This window comes from Octopus sinensis, linkage group LG6 (assembly GCF_006345805.1).
Source record: "Octopus sinensis linkage group LG6, ASM634580v1, whole genome shotgun sequence".
Lineage (NCBI taxonomy): Eukaryota > Metazoa > Mollusca > Cephalopoda > Octopoda > Octopodidae > Octopus > Octopus sinensis.
Window position 1 is genome coordinate 90,869,611 of NC_043002.1, and position 24,000 is coordinate 90,893,610.

The 24,000-nt window shown below is 38.8% G+C and overlaps 1 protein-coding gene and 1 pseudogene across 8 annotated transcripts in view; both read left to right on the forward strand.

Annotated features, from left to right (window-relative positions):
• LOC115212914 (pleckstrin homology domain-containing family H member 2) overlaps positions 1 to 24,000 on the forward strand; it is a 1,355,391-nt gene that overhangs the window by 1,111,032 nt on the left and 220,359 nt on the right. For all 8 annotated transcript variants that reach the window (XM_036504153.1, XM_036504157.1, XM_036504154.1 and 5 more), the window contains 2 exons: positions 5,870 to 6,049; positions 9,442 to 9,662. In XM_036504153.1, coding sequence (XP_036360046.1) covers positions 5,870 to 6,049; positions 9,442 to 9,662 — 401 coding nt within the window. The remainder of the gene's footprint in view (positions 1 to 5,869; positions 6,050 to 9,441; positions 9,663 to 24,000) is intronic.
• LOC115213593 lies at positions 20,144 to 20,231 on the forward strand (annotated as a pseudogene).

A 24,000-nucleotide genomic window follows, 5' to 3' on the forward strand; every position in this document is an offset into this window, starting at 1 on the left:
CCTCTCTGCTGGGTAGGTGAGCAGGCCAACATTTTCCCTGATCAAAACGAGGACAGGAGCAATGTTGAATGAAATGTTTTGCTCAAGAAATCAATGTACCCCCCCCCCCCAATCAGGGAATTGAACTCATGATTTGGTGATTGTAAGTGCAAAGCCTACCACTAGGCAACATGCCTTCACAAATATATGAGATCCCAAAACCAAGGTTTCACATAAAAAAAAGCATTGGTGCTGGTATGACTTTAAAAGAACCTGTGATAGTGCCACATAAAAAGTACCCAGTACACTTTGTGGAGCATTAGGAAGGGTCTCCAGCCATAGAAACCAAATCAAAACAGGCTATGAGACCTGGTGCAGTCCTTGGCCTTACTAGTTCCTCTCAAGCCATCCAACCCATGCCAGCATGGAAAACAGAAGACATTAACTGATGATGATGATGATGATATACATACATACATACATATATATCTATCTATCTATCTATCTATCTATCTATATATATATATATATATATATATATATTGCCAGATAAGACTGGAGCCTGGTGCAGCCTTCTGGCTTCCCAGATCCCCGGTCGAACCGTCCAACCCATGCTAGCATGGAGAACGGACGTTAAACGATGATGATGATGATGATGATATATATATATCTATATATATGTATGTATGTATGTATATATTTATATATATATATATACATATATATATTCATTTATATATGTATATATGTATATTTATTTATCTATACATACACAGATTCATACACACACACACACACACACACACACACACACACACACACACACATACACACACACATACACACACACACACATCCATATGTATGTACAAAACTCAAATCGTTCTGATCCACCATCAATGGATTAAGCGAGATATATATATATTCATTCCTCTAATACAACAACAACAACAACAACAACATTTCATTACATTCCTTGGTAACAATGTCTGCTAGCGATGTAGCCATTGTAGATATCTTCCTTCTCCTTCTTCTCCCTTTCCTGTTTCCCCATCTTTCTCTCTGATGCTGAGCATTAAAAATAGATTTGACATCTCAGAAGATTGTAAAGAATTGGAGAATCGGAGTCTTATCTTTATTGCATGGACTTCTGTTATGCATTTCATCTATCAACTAATGTGTGTGTGTGTGTGTGCGTGTTGATGTGTGTGTATGTGTGTGTGTTTGTGTGTGTGTGTGTGTGCGTGTTGATGTGTGTGTATGTGTGTGTGTTTGTGTGTGTGTGTGTGTGTGTGTCTGTACACATGTGTGTGCGCCTGTACATGCGTGTGTATATCTGTGTACATGTGTGTGCATGCATGTGTGTTTCTGTGTATACACATGTATGCGCATGTGTGTCTGTGTACATGTGTGTGTGTGCATGTATGTGTGTGTGTGTGCATGTGTGTGTGTGTTATAGTGTTCACTTCTAATATGTTGCGTTACACACACACACAAACACACACTCACACACACGTATATTCTGTGTCTCATATGTCTGTCAGCTTTTCGAATATAAAACATGTTTAAGTGCTGCCTTACTTATAGAACACTCCATGTATATATAAGTCTTATATATACATGTTTGTGTGTGCGTGTGTGTGTGTGTGTGTGTGTCTAAAGTGAGAGAGAGAGAGGGAGAGAAAGAGGGAGGGGAGAGATATATATTTTTTTTTTTGAAATTCAAAAGTTGAGGTGCAAAGAGACTTTACGACTTGATTTTACTTGTTTGATGATCTGTGACCCAATGTTTTGTGTAAATGATGCATCAGGAAGCTAAAACAAGGAGCCAATTGAGGTTTAGCGAATAATCATGGAAGACTATCGGATAACAATCCAGGAAATGGCTCGTGAATTGAGAATAAGCACAGGATCAGTGTATTCCATTTTAACAGAGGATTTGTGCATGCAGAAATTATTGTCAACAAAATTGTACTCACTGCCAACTGCATGCCTTAAATAAAATCCGTAACTACTGACATAGTACATCAGTGACTGAACAATTACTGGTATTGCAATTAGCCACATGGCTGAATAAAAGTCCGTTATATGCAACGGAATTATTCATTGCTTGTAACTTGTATAACCTTGTATACTGCACATAGCAATCTTATGATTGCTATATGCAGTATATTTACTATAAACATGAAACTCAACAAGTTATTGACCTATAGCTTTCTTACAATTACTATACAACAATATATGCATGTAGGTGTGTGTAATGAATATCGACACCTGCATATGTGTGTGTGTGTGTGTGTTGTGTGTGTTGCTCCCCGCCTCCCAATACACATGCACACGTTTACAGAAACCACATGATGTTTGAATATTTCAAGACTATAAATTTCTTGTCTGGTTTGAATGTTTTTCACTTTACAGTTTATTATATCTTATAAAAATGTGAACTTCTTTATGACTTAAACTTGCACACAAATAATTTTGGACTCTCTGTGCACACACACATACACACACTCTTATACATGCACCACACACTCACATACAATGCACACACATAACACATAGTTGTGTTGTATATGTATGAGAAAGTATGTGAAATCAGAGGTAACACAGTAGAGAGTCAATAGAGTAAGTACGAGAAATGCATTTATTTAGCATATAAAATATTTTTGTTATGAAATATCTGGTATATATGGTGATAAAATGGCAGAAACGTTCACCCACTTTATTTTATTCACATTTATGATAATCCATGTGATTCTCTGTTACTCAATCTATGTGGGAATAAATGGCAGATGGATGGAAGCAAAGAAGCTGTTATTATTAGGTAAGAATAAGGTGGTGAGCTGGCAGAATCATTAGCATGCTGGACAAAATGTTTAGTGGTATTTTGCCTGTCACTATGTTCTGAGTTCAAATTCCACCGAGGATGACTCTGCCTTTCATTCTTTCGGGGTCAATAAATTAAATACCAATGAAACACTGGGGTCAAGATCAATGTATTTGACTTGTTCCCATCCCGCCCAAATTTTAGGCCTTGTGCCTTTAGTAGAAAGAATGGGGTCACTCTGAAAAGCTCTATCTACAATGATTTCATCTCAATTGAAGGAGTGGGGCTTTCTCCGTCCGGGTTGCGGATCCGTGGAATAAGCTGCCGGACGAGATAGTGAAGATACCGATGACCGCTCGGTTCAAAGTCTCTCTTGACCAGAAATGGCCTGAACTCTTTGTATGACCACCCTCCCTGTACATAACTCACTGTCCCCCTACATGGCCTTGCTTTTGCTTTTTGTGCCAATAAAAATTGATTGATTGATTGATTGATAAGAAGGAAACACTGAGCTGGCAAAATTGTGTTCGTACATTGGACAAATTGCTTAGCAGCGTTTCTACTGACTCATTATATTTTGAGTTCAAGTTACACTGAGATCGACTTTGCCTTTTATCTTTTGGGGATTTATCATCATCATCATTTAATATCCATTTTCCATGCTGGCATGGGTCAGACGGTTTGACAGGAGCTGGCCAGCCAGGGAGCTTGAAGATATAATCGTCAGTTGAGCACTGTAGTTGATGTAATTGACTGATACTCTCATGCTAAAAATTTACAGGCCTTGTGCCAAAATTTAAGGCAATTATAGGGTAAGAAATTCACTTAGTTATCATTTGGTTGTGATTTCAAGCCCACTGCATAGCACCTTAGGAAAAAAAAATGTCTTTTTCCATAGCTTCAGGTCTGTCTCTACTATATGAGTGAAACTGGGTAGATGAGCTTGTGAAGAAGCTTTGTAAGATGGATTATATTGTTGTTGGGTATTAGAATTTATCCATTACCTGGCTTAACACCACCACCTTGTCCTGTGTGCTGTTAGTAGGTGCTGGGGCAGGTTTCCATACAGATGATAACTTCCTCAATCCCCAACTCTCTTATCCAGCTTTGTTCAGTGTGTGGCCCCTGAGAAGGATAACTGGAGCTGCCTTGCTTTTTCTGATTTGACCATTTAAAACAAAGAGCGGAGAGCGAGGAGAGAGAGAGAGAGAGAGAGAGAGAGAGAGAGAGAGAGAGAGAAAGAGAGAGAGAGGAGAGAGAGAGAGAAGAGAGAGAAGAAATGAGAGAGGAGAGAGAGAGAGAGAGAGGAGAGAGAGAAGAGAGAGAGAGAGAGAGAGAGAGAGAGAGGAGAGAGAGAGAGAAAGAGAGAGAGAGAGAGAGGGACTGACATGGAACAGAGTTATGGCTGATCGACTAAGTGTGATCCATAAATATCTAAGTTTGGGTGAATGATGGGCTAGAGCTGAAGTGAATAAAGCAAGAGTAAGTGATGGATAGTAGTAGAAGTAGTCTGGTGAATAAAGAGTGATGACAGACAGTGAAACTAAAATTTATTGGGTGCAAACAAATCTGATTCAGATTATGTCCTGTACTGTCTGTTGTTGTATGAGATGTATTAGTGTATAAGAGATGAGAGGAGTGAGATAATTTTGAACATTTATTCTATGGGTGAATCATCTATCTTAGAACTGACTCAGATGCTCGCAAGAAGCAAATGTAGTTGAGTAAATGCTTGAGTACTGTTTTGAATAGTTGTCATCATGCTCCAGCATGGGCACAGACCAATGACAGAAACAAGCAAGAGATAAAAGTTTTTTAACAAAGATTAACCATTATATATGTATGATTTTCAATATGTGACCACGTGTGTATCGCTGGCAATTTTCTTTCTCCGTCTTCCCTTCTTTGGACTTTTTCTATATTTCTGATGAAGACCTCCGCTTGAAACGTGAAATCCTCTTTCTTTTCTTTGCTTTGCTGAGCGTCCAATAATACTGCACTTATTCCATGTCCTCACACTGTTGTTTTTTCTTGTTTGTTCATGTTTGGATTGTTTATGTACATACATACATACATACATACATACATACATACATACAACATACATACATACATACATACATACATACATACATACATACATACAACATACATACATACATATATATATATATAATATATATATATATATATATATATTATATATATATACACATGTGGAGGCGCAATGGCCTAGTGGTTAGGGCAGCGGACTCGCGGTCGTAGGATCACGGTTTCGATTCCCAGACCGGGCATTGTGAGTGTTTATTGAGCGAAAACACCTAAAAGCTCCACGAGGCTCCGGCAGGGGGTGGTGATCCCTGCTGTACTCTTTCACCACTCTTTCTCCCACTCTTTCTTCTGTTGGCCTGCTCGCTTAGCCAGCGGGGTGGCGTCATTCGAAAGCTAAAACAATGCGAACGCATTGTGACCAGTGATGTGTAACTACATCTGATGGACTGGTCGGTCACGTGATGGTGATGGTGATATATGTATTCATATTAATGTTTGTTTTTATGTTATAATAAAAACAACTTCACATTAAATTGTATGATTATGCAATACATTTGGTAGAATACAATTTCATTCTTCTTTAACAAGATTAGTATTGCTAGTGACTTTGCAGTTTCGGCCACCTAAATAATCATCTGACTGTGTGTGTGTGTGTGTGTGTGTGCGTGTGTATGTGTGTGTGTATGTGCCCCAGGATGGGCACTGTCAAATGAGTGAGACAAGTAAAAGAATAAAAGAATATATGTACACACACACAAACACCCTCACTCACACACATATTTCGTATCCATGTTTATATATTTCTATGTGTATGAATAAATCTATGTGTGTATATGCTTTGTATACATATACAGACTGCATACATATGATTACACACACACACACACATCCACACACACACACGCACACACACACACACAAACAAACAAACAAACACAGACACACACACACACACACACACACATCCACTTGCACACCGATGTATAAAATTTTATTTTCTTCATCTTTCAGTTGGTGTATCAGTACATGGCCACCCAGTTTGACACCCGTGCATTGGATTATCATGTGACATTAGCACAAACCATACTTGGTTTATGCATTGACCACCCCCAACTACAGAATGAGCTCTTCTGTCAGCTGATACGACAGACATCACGCCACCCAGTACAAAGCAAGATGAGTGGGATGCAGGTAAGTTACTCATACTGAGAACCATTTTCTCTTGGGAGCTTCCAGCTATGCTACGGCTTTTAATTTTTTGGCCTGAACAGCATTAAGACACTCGTTTACCAAATGTTTGTTCTTTCTCAAACCTAACAATGATTTTTGCCCTATTCCTTCTTTAAAATACAATTATTTAATTCTTTTTTCTTCAAGATGTTACTGTGTGTTTTTGACAGAGAATTGGTTTGAGTAGCCTTGTAGAATCTTGGAGTTATGCCACCATATATTTCTTGATTCATACAGCCTTGTGTTTTATTCCAGTTTACTTTGATCTATGCTCCTTCAAATTCAGAATGGAGTGAAGTTGCAGGAATTTCGAAAGTAATAAGATTAAAGATGGAAAGGTCTTTGCAAGCAGAGTTTAGTGTCCAAGGAAAGGTATGCATACCTTTCCTTCATTGGACACTAAACTCTGCTTGCAAAGACCTGTTGAGGCAAGTGAAATCAAAATTGAAATCAAATTCGATGACTGGCATCCATGCTAGTGAAGTGCTAAGAGCACCATCCGAGTTGCCAGAGCAGCTAACTGGCTTCTGTGCCGGTGGTATGTAAAAAGCAGCATTCAAGGGTGATCGTAACCAGCGTCGTCTTACTGGCACTTGTGTCAGTGGCATGAGAAAAAGCATTCGAGCAAGGTCATTGCCAGAGCCGCTGGACTGGCTCCTGTGATGGTGGCACATAAAAAACACCTTTTGAGCGTGGCCATTGCCAGTACCACCTGACTGACCCTCATGCCAGTGGCACGTAAAAGCACCCACTACACTCTAGGAGTGGTTGGCGTTAGGAAGGGCATCCAGCTGTAGAAACTCTGCCAGATCAGATTGGAGCCTGGTGCAGCCATCTGGTTCGCCAGTCCTCAGTCAAATTGTCCAACCCATGCTAGCATGGAAAGCAGACGTTAAACGATGATGATGATGATGAAAGAAAATTGAAACTCTTTTTACAACAACTTTTGTAAATGTTTGAATTTACTGAACCTTTCGAAATTGCATTGAAAAATAGATTAAACTTAAGATATGTTTTTACTTTGTTTATGTATGTGTATATGTATATATATATATATATGTGTATGGTGAAGTGGTTTAAGGGTTAGGTTATTCAGCTCATGATCGTAATGTCATGAGTTTGATTCCTGGTGGCATATTGTGTTCTTGAGCAAAATACTGTATTTCATGTTGCTCCAGTCTACTCAGCTGGCAAAAATGAGTAGTACTTATATTTAAAAGGGCCAGCCTTATCACATTCTGTGTCGTGCTGAATCTCCCTGAGATCTATGTCAAGAGTATGCAGGTCTGTGGAGTACTCAGCCACTTGCACTTCAATTTCACAAGCAGACTGTTCTGTGGATTGGATCAACTGGAACCCTTGTCATTGTAACCAACAGAATGCCAATCAGTTACATCTGTATATATATAACATTATTGTAGCAGTGCATGATTTATAGGTTTTTCATGCACTATAATTCTGTGATAAGTACTATTTAACAATTCTACCAGTTTGATATGGAAGAGCTTGACTAAGGAGTTGATTACAGCTTCTTAGAGTAATATACTGATTGTAACTATGGCAAAACTTCATTATTGGGCTTCAGTGAGTACTTACCATTCTCACTATATGTGTGTTATGTCAGAAAGGCTGTATATCAAATTATTATAACACAAGAGATAAATTGATCCAAAAACCTTTTGTTCTCCCTCTCATCACTAATTATTTGCTCCCATCAGAAATTATTTCTTTCCCTTTCTCTCTCCCTTTGTGGCTGTTTATACTCATTAATTGTCAACACAGACCATTGGGGATTTCTTCAGATCCTACTGTTTATTTCATCATATTAGTGGTTGGTCACACAATTCTTTCTAATGTTCAAGCAAGTTCTTTCATTGCTAATAACTATATCTTTATATATAAAAGTAAGGTTGTGTGCTGTCTGTCTCCTACGATTTAGATTCCTAACTACTCCCACATTTTGCAGTGCAGTTTAACCAAAACCGGGTATCTTATAGTCGTGATTCATATCGAGCCCTTCTGGGTATTAGCGCGCGTCTACAATGAGTCTACGATTTAAAAAAAATTTACCATCAATTTTTCCCATTTTTAATGCATTTTTGGCATATATAAGGAAAGTAACTCTCTAAAAATTTATTATTAAATCTCAGAACGTAAAAAGCTACAGTAACACCCCCCCCCTTTGTGGTTAGCCATATTGAGATGGCTATTATACTTTACATCTCTAAAAATGCTTATATAGTTATTTCCCTTACAAACCCGAGCAACGCCGGGCGATACTGCTAGTTAAATATATAAGGATTGGTGAATATTTGCATTTGCAAAATAACATAGTGTTCAGTATATAGAGTGTGTTATTTTTATTAAAAACCGAAGCTCTTTGAATCACAACTCTAAGTTTTACATGGCTGATTATTCAAATGATTAGAACAGGGAAACACATTAACAGAAAAAATACAAGTAAAAATATTTGTAAACACATTGAAAAATGGTCATTCATGGAGACTGATTGGATATCAAAAAGAACAAAAACTTTCAGAAAATGTGTCACTCATTCTTCTTTTCAGTTGTCATCCACAGAACATAATATATTCCTCTATATGTTTGGAAAAATTTATCTGTGTCTTTAGTATCAAATGTGTAAAACACATGGAAACAAGGAAGGTAACTTTTTTTTTAATGAGATTTTAGTGTTGATGAGTAACTGAATGTTTTGGTATTTTTTTTTTTTTCATTTTTTCACTATATGGCATCTTTCAAAGAATGGCTAATTAATTATGTAGAAAAGCCAGTTGGTATGTAGCAATTGTGTAAAATATCAAAATTCACCAATTTTGTTCAAAATTGAAAAAAAAGGTTCTTATAGGATGTTATACTCCACTGAAAGACAAGGACCATGCCTTTTGGAGTCCTTAATGTAGGGATGCACAAAACTAAAACCTTATTAACAATAGCTACTTTCCTTGCTTTTGTGTTTCACACATATACTGAAAACATTTTTGTATGTGAATAGATGAAGACATCACATGTTCTGCCAATGATAAGTGAATAGGTAAACATGGGATACATCTTTTTCTTTTTTGGTAACCTATCAATGCCAAATAACTAATCATATTTTGATGTGTTTATGAATTTGAATATTTTTGCTTGTATATTGTCATGCTGCTTCTCTCTTTAATTGCTTCAATAATCAAGAACATGAAAATTAGAGTGAGAATTTAAGAAGCTTCAGCTTCTAAAAAAAAATATTGAAAATTATAAAATTCGTTAAGCTTCTCATTTGGAAAGTTTTACTTATATTTCTTCTTTACATTATTTGAAATAATTGCATTTAATATTCAAATATTTTTCAGAATCTGCTCCTCTGTGGTAAACATTCCTGGTTCATTTGTGACAGTGCACATAAATCTCCATCATCATCCATCATGGACCTCTCTGAATCCAAGCTAAATCCAGCTCCCTACATTATTCAACAAGGCTGGGAGCTGTTGTCTATGTGTGTATCTCTCTTCCTGCCTAAACAGAGTGTCATGTGGTTACTAAAAGTACACCTGCAAAGAAATGCTGACCCCAAGTAAAGTCTTTATTCCTATCATATAAATATTTCCGCTTTTTTATATTGTATTTTTATATTGTATTTTTGGTATTTTTTGCTGATGTTTTTATTTCACATCGAATGTTTCAGTAGAATGTTTGCAATAAAAATAGCACCAAAAAGAGAGCAAAGATCTATTATTCAAGACTATTAGCCTTACCGTTAGAATATATCATCATGGTCATCATTATCAACATCATCATCCTTTAATGTCTGTTTTCCTTTTGGAATGGATTGAATGGTTTGGCCAGAGCTAGCAACTGGAGAGCTGCACTAGGATCCAGTCTGACTTGGCGTGGTTTCTATGGTTGAATGCCCTTCCTAATGCCAACCACTTCACAGTGTGTTCTGGGTGTTCTTAATGTGGTACTGGCGTGAGTGCTTGTATGTGGTGGTGGCATAAGTGTTTTGTACCTGGTACCAACACAAGTGCTTTTTACATGGCACTGACACAGGAGTCTTGCAGGCTAATCCTCTTCGTCAGGGGAGTGGCTTTAACACTTCTGCAGCAAAGGATGAATCTTCTTGAGTACATCAAGGTGCCATATATCTACATATTTACAATATTTATATTACATCTGTATTTGATCAATTTGATCTCAAATAATTGTAAAGTATCTTATTCCAGGATGTGTACTTAGTCCCAGACTGGATTTGATCTAGGAACCTTTATTTCTAAATTAACAACAGTAATTTTAATAATATTGTATTTACACATGCAATAAATTAGATATGAGGGCACATAGCCAAGTAGTTTGGGTATTGCACTCATGATCACGAGATCAGGAGTTCAATTCCTGGACCAGGCAGTGTGTTGTGTTTTAAAGCAAAACACTTCATTTTACATTGCTTTGTAATCTTTTTGACATCTGATGTGTGGCATGCTTTGCACATGTACAGACAATGTCAGTTTGATGGAGTGGGTGAGCTTTATGTGCAGCACAAACATTTGATCGCTGTAAACAAATCACCTGTACAGTTTGTTCAGTTAAGAAATTGTGGAACTATCTTTCTCAGGTTGAGAGACTATCATTAATTGATTGTGTATGCACCACAGGTGCATATGCAATGACCTATGCAATTATCCTAGCAAATAAGATCATAGGCATTACTTTGGAAATAATGGTTGTTTGGAATTATGTGCTCATCCAAGAATAAGACAACTAATAAAGATCACAGACTGAAATACAGTGTGGATAGAAATAGTGAGGTCGTTGCTATTGAGCGAGGTCGTTGCTTTGCGAGCGAGGTCGTTGCCACTGTGAGCAAGGTTGTTGCCAGTACAGCTGGACTGGCTCCTGTGCAGATGGTACACAAAAAGTGCCATTTGAGCATGGCCGTTGCCAGTAGCGTCTGACTGGTCTGCGTGCCGGTGGCACGTAAAAGCACCCACTACACTCTCAGAGTGGTTGGCGTTAGGAAGGGCATCCAGCTGTAGAAAATCTGCCAGATCAGATTGGAGTCTGGTGCAGCCATCTGGTTCGCCAGACCTCAGTCAAATCGTCCAACCCATGCTAGCATTGAAAGCGGACATTAAACGATGATGATGATGATGATGATGATGATGATGCACTTGAAACATGAGTTAATTGTCCAAAATAATGATCTTTTATATTTTACCCTTGGCTTGTTTTAGTCATTAGACTGAGGCCATGTTGGGGCACTGCCTTGAAGAATTTTTAGTTGAATGAATCAACCTCAATACTTATATTTAAAGTCTGGTACTTATTCTATCGGTCTCTTTTACTGAACTGCTAAGTTCTGGGGACATAAACACACCAACACTTGTTGTCAAGTGGTTGTGATGAAAAAAGAAGTACGGACTCAAAGACATACACACACAAATATATATATGACAGGCTTCTTTCAGTTTCCATCTACCAATACACTTACTAGGCTTTGGTCAGCCTGAGGCTATGTAGAAGACACTGGCCAAAGGTGCCACACAGTGGGACTGAACCTGGAACCATGTGGTTGGTAAGCAAGCTTCTTACCACACAGCCATGCCAGCATTTTTGATAATCTTAATTAAAAAAATTTCTCTCAGACATTTAAACATTAAATCAATTATTGATTTGTAATCACAAATAATTTTCTTTCCTCTGTTTTCACTCTTTTTTTTTTCTTCTTATAAATGACATTTATTCAGAGTGAGCAGTTGTAAAATTGCAATTAATTCTTGATCACTTTCCCAAAATTACAAGTTGGGTCAACAGTGGAATTCTATTTTATTTGTCAGTTGATCTTCAAATGTGTTGAGTAGCTATTGAATATCAATTTTCATCACCATTTTCAACATTACCATCATCACAATCACCATCACCAATACCATCATCACCACCCTTAAGATACTTAGTAAGTAATGAATAGTTTATAGCCAGCACTAAGTGTTGAATACTGGTCAATTTATTAGAGAAATGATTAAAAAAAGAAAAAAAAATCAAATGAATTTAAGTTTCATGATTGACCAATCTATCAGGAAAGCACTGATTACTGAGTCCACCAGGGAGGCAAGAATTTAGAAAACATATGTAGATCAGGGGTTCTCAACCACTTTTCATCTATGGACCCCCTTTGATTGCTATTTTGTTCTGGTGGACCCCATAGCCATTTGATGTTTAAAAACTAGTTCTATAGAATGTTATATATTTATTAAAGGCAGTGGAGCTGGCAGAATCATTAGCATGCTGAGCGAAATGCTTAGTGGTATTTCGTCTGCCGTTACATTCTGAGTTCAAATTCCACCGAGGTCGACTTTGCCTTTCATCCTTTCGGGGTCGATAAATTAAGTACCAGTTACACACTGGGGTCGATGTAATCGACTTAATCCCTTTGTCAGTACTTGTTTGTCCCCTCCATGTTTAGCCCCCTGTGGGTAAATAAAGAAATAAGAATGTTATTTATTAATGTTCTTAACAGTAATTTGTGTAGGTTGAACTTTGTAAAATGTTAGAGAAAGAAATCTAGCTGTTTCTTGCAATACATACCAGTACCTATGTCTAAAACAAATTTTTTTCAGGGGGCCTTTAAAATACTAATGTGTATTCCCAATTTATCATTTTGTTCTGTGGGCTCCTTAAAATCTAATGTGGACTCTCAAGGGCCATATGGACCCTGACTGAGAACCACTACCCTAGTTGGCTGTTAATATAAAGGGAAGTAACTATCCCCTCTCAATGGGAGAGGGTCTTAGAAATTTGAAATCAAAGAATATAAAAGGATACAAAGAATTCACATGTATAAATATATAGTTTAAATACATTTTTGTTATTGTTACTATCTATGGTGAAGTTCTTACAATTTCTAGTAAGTGGTAATGATGTATGGTATTGAGTTTGATTCCAAGATTGGGCTGTGTTGTGTTCTTGAGCAAGACACTTCATTTCATGTTGCTCCAGTTCACTCAACTGTAGAAATGAGTCGTGATGCCACTGGTGCCAAGCTGTATTGGTGATTGCCTTTCCTTTGGATAACAGTGGTGATGTGGAGAGGGGAGGTTGATATGCATGGGTGACTGCTGGTCTTCCATAAACAACCTTGCCCGGACTTGTGTCTTGGAGGGTAAATTTCAAGGTGCAATCCCATGGTCATTCATGACTGAAGGGGGTCTTTACCCTGTTTATTGATTGATGAGCTTACCAGAATGACAGCTTATTGTTGTTAATGATTCCATTTATAAGATAATTTAAACTGGGGTCTACATAACTTTTGGTGGGGCAGAACAAAATGTATGTGTGTGTAAGCGTAGATGTATGCGTGTGTTAAGAACATATAAGAATGGCAATGAAGATGATGACCATATCTGGGGACTCCAACTGGTTATACACAGTAAGTTGGTGCAACGGAATAAGAGACAATTTCCCCAATACCAACCAATCAGAGTAGTGGACACAACATATACATATATATAATAAATTGGGAGAGAGGAAGTTCGCTCAAGTCTATGCTGCAGCCTCTTTAAATTGGTTTGATTCCTAAAACTGGAATTAATATTGGTTATTGTTTTCACGTGGTGAGCTTGCAGAATCCTTAGCACATTGGGCAAAGTGCTAAGCAGTATTTCGTTCATCTGTACATTCTGAGTTCAAATTCTACAGAGGTTGACTTTGCCTTTCATTCTTTCAGGGTTGATAAAATAAGTAGTAGTAGAGCACTGGGATCGATGTAATCGACTTACCCCTCCTCTGAAACTGCTGGCTATGTACCAAAATTTGGAACCAATAGTTGTTATTGGTTAGAAAGAAAGTTGGTCGAAATAATAACTTTCATTCTCACAATCCTGAGTTCAAAATAATATCGGGATTGACTTCAAAATTTTTCTCTCTATTATTAACTGGGTGGGAGGCTGTAATATAAAAGGAATCAATTCAAATTTTATGACCAAATTCTTCAAATGACTGCTATTCACAGATGTTCAGAATATCTTTCAGTATCAGCTCAATGTTGACAGTGAGCAATGAACAAGAGTATGGTCATGTCCCTCAGATGATCAACAAAATAAGAGGAAGATATCTGCGCTGTTTGATAAACAACCAGAGTTTCCATCCAAAGCAGGGCATTATTTAGGAACCAATTCCATGGGTTGATGAACCCTGCCTGACCTTTCAAAGCCATAGCAAGACTCTGATAAAGGATCGTGATGCTATGCCTAGTGATGATCCTATGACACTGATGACAGAACAGGATGTGTGTTGGGTTTATCACTGAACCCAGAACAAGAGTAAATTTTAGTCAAGTGATGATGATAATGGTTCAATCAATTACAGCTGTCCCTCACATAAAATTGGTGTAGTGCCTTAAAACAGATCAATATTAGTTATTGGTGAATCTGCCACAGAGATAAATAGCTTATGACTAGTTGTGAATTCAAAGTGAGTTGTTGATCAGTGTCTGAGAAAAGCTAGCAGTGTGTATCAATCAGGATACTGACGACTAAATGGTCTTCTTCTATCCTCCTTAATAAAACAGTTCATTAAGATTTCCTACATCTTAATCTCCATTCACAAGCCTGCTGTGATACAATTAGTAGTGTTTCTATTACAAGCTGTTATTTACAACAAAAGGCTACATTAAGTTTTATTACAATTGTAATACAAGCCATCTCTTTGGTACCCCAGCCCAACCTCTATGCAACTTGCAAAATTGAACAAGACTGTGGAGACGCATAATGCTAATTGTTGTGTTTACTTCTTGTCGAGCTTCGTTGTTCCTCATTAAAACTGTTAGAAAAAGAGAGAGAGAGAGAGAGGACAACTTCATTATGCTTCATTATGAATTCTCCGATGCCGTTTTGTCGTATTTTTTTAACATCTACTCATGAAATTGATGTTATCTTTTGATAGACTAAATAATGAAAGAATACGCAGCTTTTAACAATTAGAATTACAAAATGTTTTCTGTGAATATACTTATATCCTTTGAATGGGAGGTGAAATAGTTCAAATAGATTCTTAGTGCTATATTCAATTATTTGGTTCTGTGTCTTAGCGGTTGTATGTTCAAATTATAGTAGAGATAACTTTGTCTTTATTACATTATTTAATGGAGGATCAGGAGAGAGATTTTTTTCCAGGCACTTAGATCACTCCAGAACAAGGAGATTGTTCATCATCAGCCTTACAAATGTGACCATTCAGTCCTCTTTTTAGGCACAGTATATCTAGGAGTATATTATCATGTGTATCATTTTTTTTAAAGATGGTAATGTAAGGTTTCAAGGAGATTTGGCTGCAGGTCAAACAATTATATAAATTGCTTCAACAATCATCATCATCATCATCATCATCATTTAGCGTCCGTTTTCCATGCTAGCATGGGTTGGACGGTTCTACTGGGGTCTGTGAAGCCAGAAGGCTTCATCAGGCCCAGTCAAATCTGGCAGTGTTTCTACGGCTGGATGCCCTTCCTAACGCCAACCACTCCGTGAGTGTAGTGGGTGCTTTTTACGTGCCACCCGCACTGGTGCCAGACAGAGCTGGCAAACGGCCACGAACGGATGGTGCTTTTTATGTGCCACCGGCACGAGGGCCAGGCGAGGCTGGCAACGGACACGAAACGGGGCGGTGCTGGCAACGGTCGTGAACGGAAAGTTTTCTCTTACATGCCACCGGCACTGGTAACACATCTGCAATTTCCATTGATCGATTTCCATTGATCGATTTCGATTCTGATCCTCACTTGCCTCAATGGGTCTTCACAAGCAGAGTTTCGACATGCCACCGGCACTGGTAGCACATCCGCAATTTCCATTGATCGATTTCGATTCTGATCCTCACTTGCCTCAACACGTCTTCACAAGTAGAGTTTTGGTCCCAAGAAGGGAAGGTATGCATACGTAGGCTGGCTCCATCCCATGTAGAAGGCCACGGGTTGTGGACTCACTTGTCCTGCCGGGTCTTCTCGCGCACAGCACACTTCCAGAGGTCTCGGTCTCTAGTCATTTCCTCAGTGAGACCTAAAGTTCGAAGGTCGTGCTTCACCACCTCGTCCCAGGTTTTCCTGGGTCTGCCTCTTCCACAGGTTCCCTCAACCGCTAGGGTGTGGCACTTTTTCACACAACTATCTTCATCATCATTCTCGCCACATGACCATACCAGCGCAAACGTCTCTCTTGCACACCACAACTGATGCTTCTTAGGTCCAGCTTTTCTCTCAAGGTACTTACACTCTGCCGAGTGTGAGTACCGGCATTACACATCCATCGGAGCATACTGGCTTCATTTCTAGCGAGCTTACGCATATCCTCAGCAGTCACGGCCCATGTTTCACTGCCATGTAGCATGGCTGTTCGTACACACGCATCATACAGTCTGCCTTTCACTCTGTGCGAGAGGCCTTTTGTCACCAGCAGAGGTAAGAGCTCTCTGAACTTTGCCCAAGCTATTCTTACTCTAGCAGTTACACTTTCAGCACACCCACCCCCGCTGCTGACTTGGTCACCTAGGTAACGGAACTATCAACTATTTCTAGTTTTTCTCCCTGGAAAGTGACGGAAGTTGGTCTCAGAGCATTTTCAGTGTTTATTGTTCCTGAGCATCTGCCACATACAAAAACCATCTTCCTAGTTAGCCTTCCTTTGACATTGCTGCATCTCTTATGTGTCCATAGCTTACACTTGGTGCATCTTAGAGTTTCTACCTACACCTTTTCTACAGATCGAGCAGGGCCATCTACCTGAAGGCGTTTGTGATTTGTCTACCTTCCTACTGATTACGACTTTGGTTTTAGCTAGATTGACTCTGAGGCCCTTCGATTCTAATCCTTGTTTCCACACCTGAAACTTCTCCTCCAGTTCTGATAGCGACTCAGCAATTAGAGCAAGGTCATCAGCATAGAGGAGCTCCCAGGGCATCCTGTCTTGAATTCCTCCGTTATTGCCTGGAGGACTATGATAAATAGGAGGGGGCTGAGTACTGAGCCTTGGTGGACCCCTACCTCTACCCGGAATTCTTCACTGTACTCATTTCCAACCCTCACCCTACTAGCGGCGTCCCTATACATGGCCCGCACACGCTCTCACTAACCATTCATCTATCCCTAGTTTTCTCATTGCCCACCAGATAAGGGATCGGGGGCCCTGTCGAAGGCTTTCTCCATGTCAACAAAAGCCAGGTACAGGGGCTTATCTTTGGCTAGGTATTTCTCCTGCAGCTGCCTTACCAGGAATATAGCATCAGTAGTACTTTTCCCTGGCACAAACCCAACTCTGCATCTCATCTAAACTAACTCTCTCTCTAATTAGTTGGGCTATGACCCTCTCCGTACCTTCATCACCTGGTCCAACAGCTTGATACCTCTGTAGTTATTTGTATCTAGGGCATCACCTTTACCTTTGTAGCAGTTGACTATTATACTGCTACACCAGTCATTGGGTATGACCCCTTTGTGTATCACCTGATTAACTATATGGGTGACTAGGCTATAGCCGACACTACCAGACATTTTGAGCATCTCTGCAGTGATTCCTGATGGGCCTGGGGCTTTCCCTGTCTTCATGCTTCTAATTGCCTTAGCTACCACAGAACTATCAACTCGGATAGCTGGTCCCTCTGTTGGGTCAAACATTCGGCAGACTCTCTTATCCCATTCATTTTCTTTCATTCAGCAACCTTTCATAGTGGCATCTCCAACCTCTCTCTTCGCATCCTCATTTAGTGCAAGTGAACCATCTTCCATGCGAACACACTTCTCTCCTACCACATCACGATTCTCCTCAAACACTGTCTTGCAACACACGAACACCTCCAGTCTTTGGTCCTCACGGCGCAGAACATTGGCAAATTTTTTCTTATCTGCTTCCCTCTGGCTAAATAACCTGTCTCCTAGCTTCTCTTTTGGCAGTCTGATACAATTCCCTGCTACCCCCATTTTTCCAGACCTTCCAAGCCTGTCTCTTTTCTCTTAATAGCCCTGTCTACAATGTTCCACCACCAACCACGTTATCTAGGTCGAGAGGGGACTTGCACCAGCCACAGATCTGGTCAGTGGCTCTCAGCAGGTTGTCCCTTAGAAACGTCCAGCTGTCTTCTACCCCCTGTGATGCTCTATCCCCTTCTACTTCGTCAGAGGCTTCAAGTAATATGTCCCTAAATCTCTGTCCATTTGCAGGATCTTTAAGCTTCCAGATCCTTCTTCTCCATATTTGTCGTCTTCTTGTTGTCCTCCTAGTCCTGATCCTAAAGTCACTAACTACCAGTCTATGTTGTGGGGTACATTCTTCACCTGGGAAGGTTTTGGCATTTATAAGCAGCCATCTCTCCCTTTGCCTTGTAAGGATGTAGTCAATTTGGCTGGTATGTTGGCCCGATTGGTAAGTGACTAGGTGGCTGGTAGGTTTCCTGAAGTTAGTGTTGCAAATCATAAGATTATTTGCATCGCAGAACTCCAGCACCTGGTTCCCTCCTCGTTGCGGGAGCCATAGCCATAGCCTCCATGTACGCCATGGAAGCCCCCAGCATGTCGTCCAACGTGACCATTGAAGTCACCAGCCACAAAGATAAGGTCTCTGTCGTTCGTCAATGAGGTAGTCTGCAGTAGAGTGTCATAGAATCGGTCTTTCTGTCCATCGGTAGCCCCGACTGAGGAGCATAGGCTGATATAATGGTTGCTAAACTATGATGAAGCACTAATCTAATCTTAAGTATTCTGTCACTACTTACTCTGATTACCTCATTACTTTATCTACCCATTTCTCAGCGATAAGTATACCCACGCCACCAACCCCGTCAGTGTTCCCTGCCCAGAAAATCTGTACCTGCGTTCCTTGCCTGTGAGGAACCTAGCTGATCCTCCTCTCCACCTTATTTCTTGCATGCAACATATATCCACACATCTCCGTTCAAGCATCTCGACTATCTCACCAGACCTACCTTTCAGAGTGCCAACGTTGAGGGTGCCAACCCTGAGGGTGTGGAAGGCATGGGCTCTAGAGACCCTGGGACGGTGGACAGTAGCTTCGTGTACCTGAAAAGAAAGCTCGCATTTGGCAGAATTCATGTGCAAGAAATGAAGTAGTAAAGTAGCCTTCAGTACAACCTGCATAACGCTAGCCTTTCATATTTTGCACTGTATGAACATTACCTTACATAGGTCGAGACTAGGGGTAGGGATGGTGAGAGCATTTGCAGTCTTCATGGGAAGCAACCCCGGAATGGAAGAGAATAGGAACTTCCGGCATGCGTGGTGGGGGTGTGAGGGCGGGTGCACCGTAGCTGAGTAAAGAGGTTCTGTTAATCGTGAGCTAGCAAATGGGTTTGTATGAATCGGGAGACAATACTAAACGAAAAATTGAAAAATTGAAAAATCAGAGTGGCTATGAACCTGGAGAAAGTCTAAACGGAAAAAAAAAAAAAAAAAAAAAAAATGTTTGAGCTAGACAGGGTAATGAGGGAATACTGAAAGAATGAGTGACAATACAATGAGATGGAAATTGAAGAATAGAGAAAGAATAAGGATAAGTGCAAGAAAGAAGGTAGTCGTAGCGAGGTTGGACGATTCACTAACTTTTAGCCATTCGTGATCTGTGCGTATTCTTTAGATATTTTGAAGCGAGTGGGGTTAACGATAAATGCGATGGTTTTGGGGAGGGGGGGGCATAGAGGACCATGGCGATGATGGTTATGGGAAGGGGGGACTAAGCGAGAGAGATATCGGTTTAGTTAGAGAGAGAGGTCAAGGGAAACGTGACAATAAGCGGTGTGAGGGAATTTGACTGGGGACGGCATTGTCGATAAATAAACATTAGATAAATAGGTTTGAAATCAGAAAAAATCAGAGGGATATATCATTATTGATAGCTAATATAACACCGTAGCTGAGTAAAGAGGTTCTGTTAATCGGGAGCTAGCAAATGGGTTTGTATGAATCGGGAGACAATACTAACGAAAAATTGAAAAATTGAAAAATCAGAGTGGCTATGACCTGGAGACAAGTCTAAACGAAAAAAAAAAAAAAAAAAAAAAAACTCATACTAAAATTGGAATGATACAAAGATTAGCATGGCCCCTATACAAGGATGACATGCAAATTCATGAAGCATTCCATATTTTTTAAATCATATAAAGGTTTACTTATCAACCCATTGTAGTTCATAAAGCTACATACCAGTAAGTAATTATCTCTAATGACATCATTTAATTACACAGTTGAGAAAATTAGTTTTGTGCCAAGTCAAAAATCTATATATCAATACAATAGTAAGTTCATATCCACCTACTTCTGTGTAATACTAAGCATATAACATGAATAGAGAAAGCGGCAGAGGAAGAGAAATGCAGATGAGCTGAAAGAAAGATATAGACAGAGAGAGGAGATACAAGCAAGAGAAAGATGGTAAATTTGAAGAGACTGAAGACAGAAGAGGAGAAGGATGAATTTCAAGACACAGCCATGTCACTATATTTGTACTTAACTCATTCTCTTATTCCCCCCCCCTCTCTCTCTCTCTCTACATTTGTTTGAAGTGTTTTTGAATTGTAGCTTAGTGTATAAATTAGTTACTTTGCTACAAGAGTTCAGAAAATGCTAAGAATTTCTCAATATGTTATATATATATATATATATATATATATATATATATATATATGCATGCATGTATGTATGTATGTATGTATGTATGTATGTATGTATGTATGGATGTATGTTGTATGTATGTATGTATGTATGTATGTATGTTGTATGTATGGTGTATGTATGTATGTATGGATGTATGTATGTATGTATGTATGTATGTATGATGGATGTATGTATGGATATGTATGTATGTATGTATGTATGTATGTATGTATGTATGTATGTATATCTATATATATATATATATATATATATATGAACATCAGCATGTGTTGCATGTATGCACATTTGTGTGTGTGTGTGTGTGTGTGTGTGTGTGTGTGTAAGTATATAACTGAAAGCTAAGTGAAAGTCAGGATGTAACTGAAGACGCAGTCATGTTAAGCTTATTTGTAAATATCCTCAGGTTATCGTTGCAATTATAACAATAAATCAAAATAAGTATATTTTAACTTTTAATATTTGTATATTTTTATTCATTTAATCTTTTAATGATTATTGGATTGCAGCCATACTGGAGTGCTGCCTTCAAGGGTTTAGTTGAGCATATCGACCTTCAGCAATTATCTTTAAGTTGGGTACTTATGTCATCATGATGTATTTGACAAAACCCCTATGTTACTCTAACTCAGTATCATCACTGGTTTTAACAGCATCAACGTAAACACAGATTCATACACATAAATTTATATATATAAAGATAGTTATGGCTGGTCTATGGAGTTACCCAGGGTTTCACGTTCATAAAGTGCGGATCTTTTCGGTTTGAACAGCAGTTTTTTCTAGCAGTGTCATATGAAATTGTCACCCATAATTATGACCCTAGAATCGATCTATTGCATTTCAATCTCTTTTAGGGTTAGGGTTAGGGGTGGGGGAAGGGTATCTTTTTTTCTTCAGAAATGTAAATAAACCCAATCTGTTTCTTAAACGAGGGACATATTCATACGGCACGGAATGTTTTTTAACTCAATAGACGTCATTGATTGGTTGAAATTGCAGAAATTGAAGAAAAACAACAACAAATATCTTAAAAACTATAGAATTTTCTCAATAAAGTCAAGAGAAAAAGATGTTTTATAAACACATTCTACTAGTATACGAAGTTTAAAATTTTTTAGTTACTTAGAAATTATGTTAAAAACTGCCATTCAAACAGAAAAGATCCTAAAGCTATATAGCATCTCTTCAGACCCTAACAGCCGGTGGCCTTTAACCTCTCTTCAAAGTGGTAAAGACCTCATGGCTGATTGTTGAATACACAGAGAAAGGAGAAGGGCTGAGCATGAGTGATTGTCTCCCATAGACTGCTATACGTAATCGACCTGGTCAGCTTGCGGGTTCCAGGACTTCAAAGCAGGGTCCAAAAACTTCTGTCCTGAAATTTAAGATGTTCTCCACATCAAGGGAGTTCTTTAATATTCTTGCCCATTCAGCTATGCAGAGCTTGCAATGCTTGCTCCTGAGATTATGTGTATATATGGCGTTAGGAAGGGCATCCAGCTGTAGAAACACTGCCAGATAAGACTGGAGCCTGGTGCAGCCTTCTGGCTTTCCAGATCCCCGGTCGAACCGTCCAACCCATGCTAGCATGGAGAACGGACGTTAAACGATGATGATGATGATGATAGGCAATTAGGATAAATCCCGGCTGTTTCTTCTTGAAGCACATCTGCTTGTTCCTTTATTCTTTTCTACTCTAGGCATAAGGCCCGAAATTTGTGGGGAGGGAGCCAGTCAATTAGATCGACCTCAGTACACAACTGGTACTTAATTCATCGACCCTGAAAAGGATGAAAGACAGAGTCGACCTCAGTGGAATTTGAACTCAGAAGTAAAGACAGACGAAATACCGCTAAGCATTTCGTCAGTGTTCTAACGTTTTTGCCAGCTTGCCACTTTGCTTATTTCATTATTACAATCAATATGTATCCATAATTGCTGTTGTATGTTAGTCAAAGTACATATAAAAATTGAGAATTATGGAAATAATATTTGCAGAGTTATAGTATAACAAAACACCCCAAAATTTCCACTTTCCTCTTTTCTTACATACATACATACATACATACATACATACATACATGTACACATACACATGCATGAGCACACATTTGGCTTCTATATTGTTGCTGCCTATATAATTTCACTCCAACATTAATCAGCTTGAGGTTATGGTAGATGACACTTTACCCAAGTTGCTATGCAGTGGAATCAAATCAGGAATCACATGATTTCAAAGTGAAACCATGCTTTTGCCTATATAACTAATGCTTTTTTGAGAATCCACACATCTCTGTGGGACAGCTGTACTTTTATTCAACAGAGCCATATTTTCAAGTGAATCTTTATGAATTTTTCTCTAATATGAATACAAGGATGTAATACAACATATTAAAATCTGCCAAGTCTTAGTCGTACAGCAACAAAATGATATTATAGAGAGACTATTGATTATATCTTCTATTTTGTTGTCTAGTAAGGATTGTTTATTTCTCGGTGTAAAGTGAAAAATAATAGATACCAACTCTCAAGATAGGAGACATGATACTTGTGTAACAAGGGCTTTAACTTCCAGAGATGTTGTCACCAAACACAGCACACTCAGTACTACCAATAGGGACTTCTACACTATCAAAAGTATCAAATGTTTCAAACAAAATTCATTTCCAAAAGAAATTTATATACTCTTTTAACTCTTTTACTTGTTTCAGTCATTTGACTGCAGCCATGCTGGAGCACCGCCTTTTTTAACCCCGGGACTTATTCTTTTGTAAGCCCAGTACTTATTCTATCGGTCTCTTTTGCCGAACCGCTAAGTGACGGGTACATAAACACACCAGCATCGGTTGTCAAGCAATGCTGAGTGGCTGTGGTAAGTAGCTTGTTTACCAACCACATGGTTCCAGGTTCAGTCCCACTGCATGGCACCTTGGGCAAGTGTCTTCTGCTATAGCCTCGGGCCGACCAAAGCCTTGTGAGTGAATTTGGTAGACGGAAACTGAAAGAAGCCCGTCATATATATGTATATATATATGCGTGTGTGTGTTTGTGTGTCTGTGTTTGTCTCCCTAGCATATATATTTCATGATTCTCTATAAACTTTTAACCATCTTACAAATTTCAAAATAACCATGGAATTTCCACAAGTTCTGCCAGTAAATCACTATTTTATCAGCTAATTATTCTTACCTTCTTATCTTAGCATTTTCTCCTTATATTTTCTATACCTGCTTGTTGGTCTATC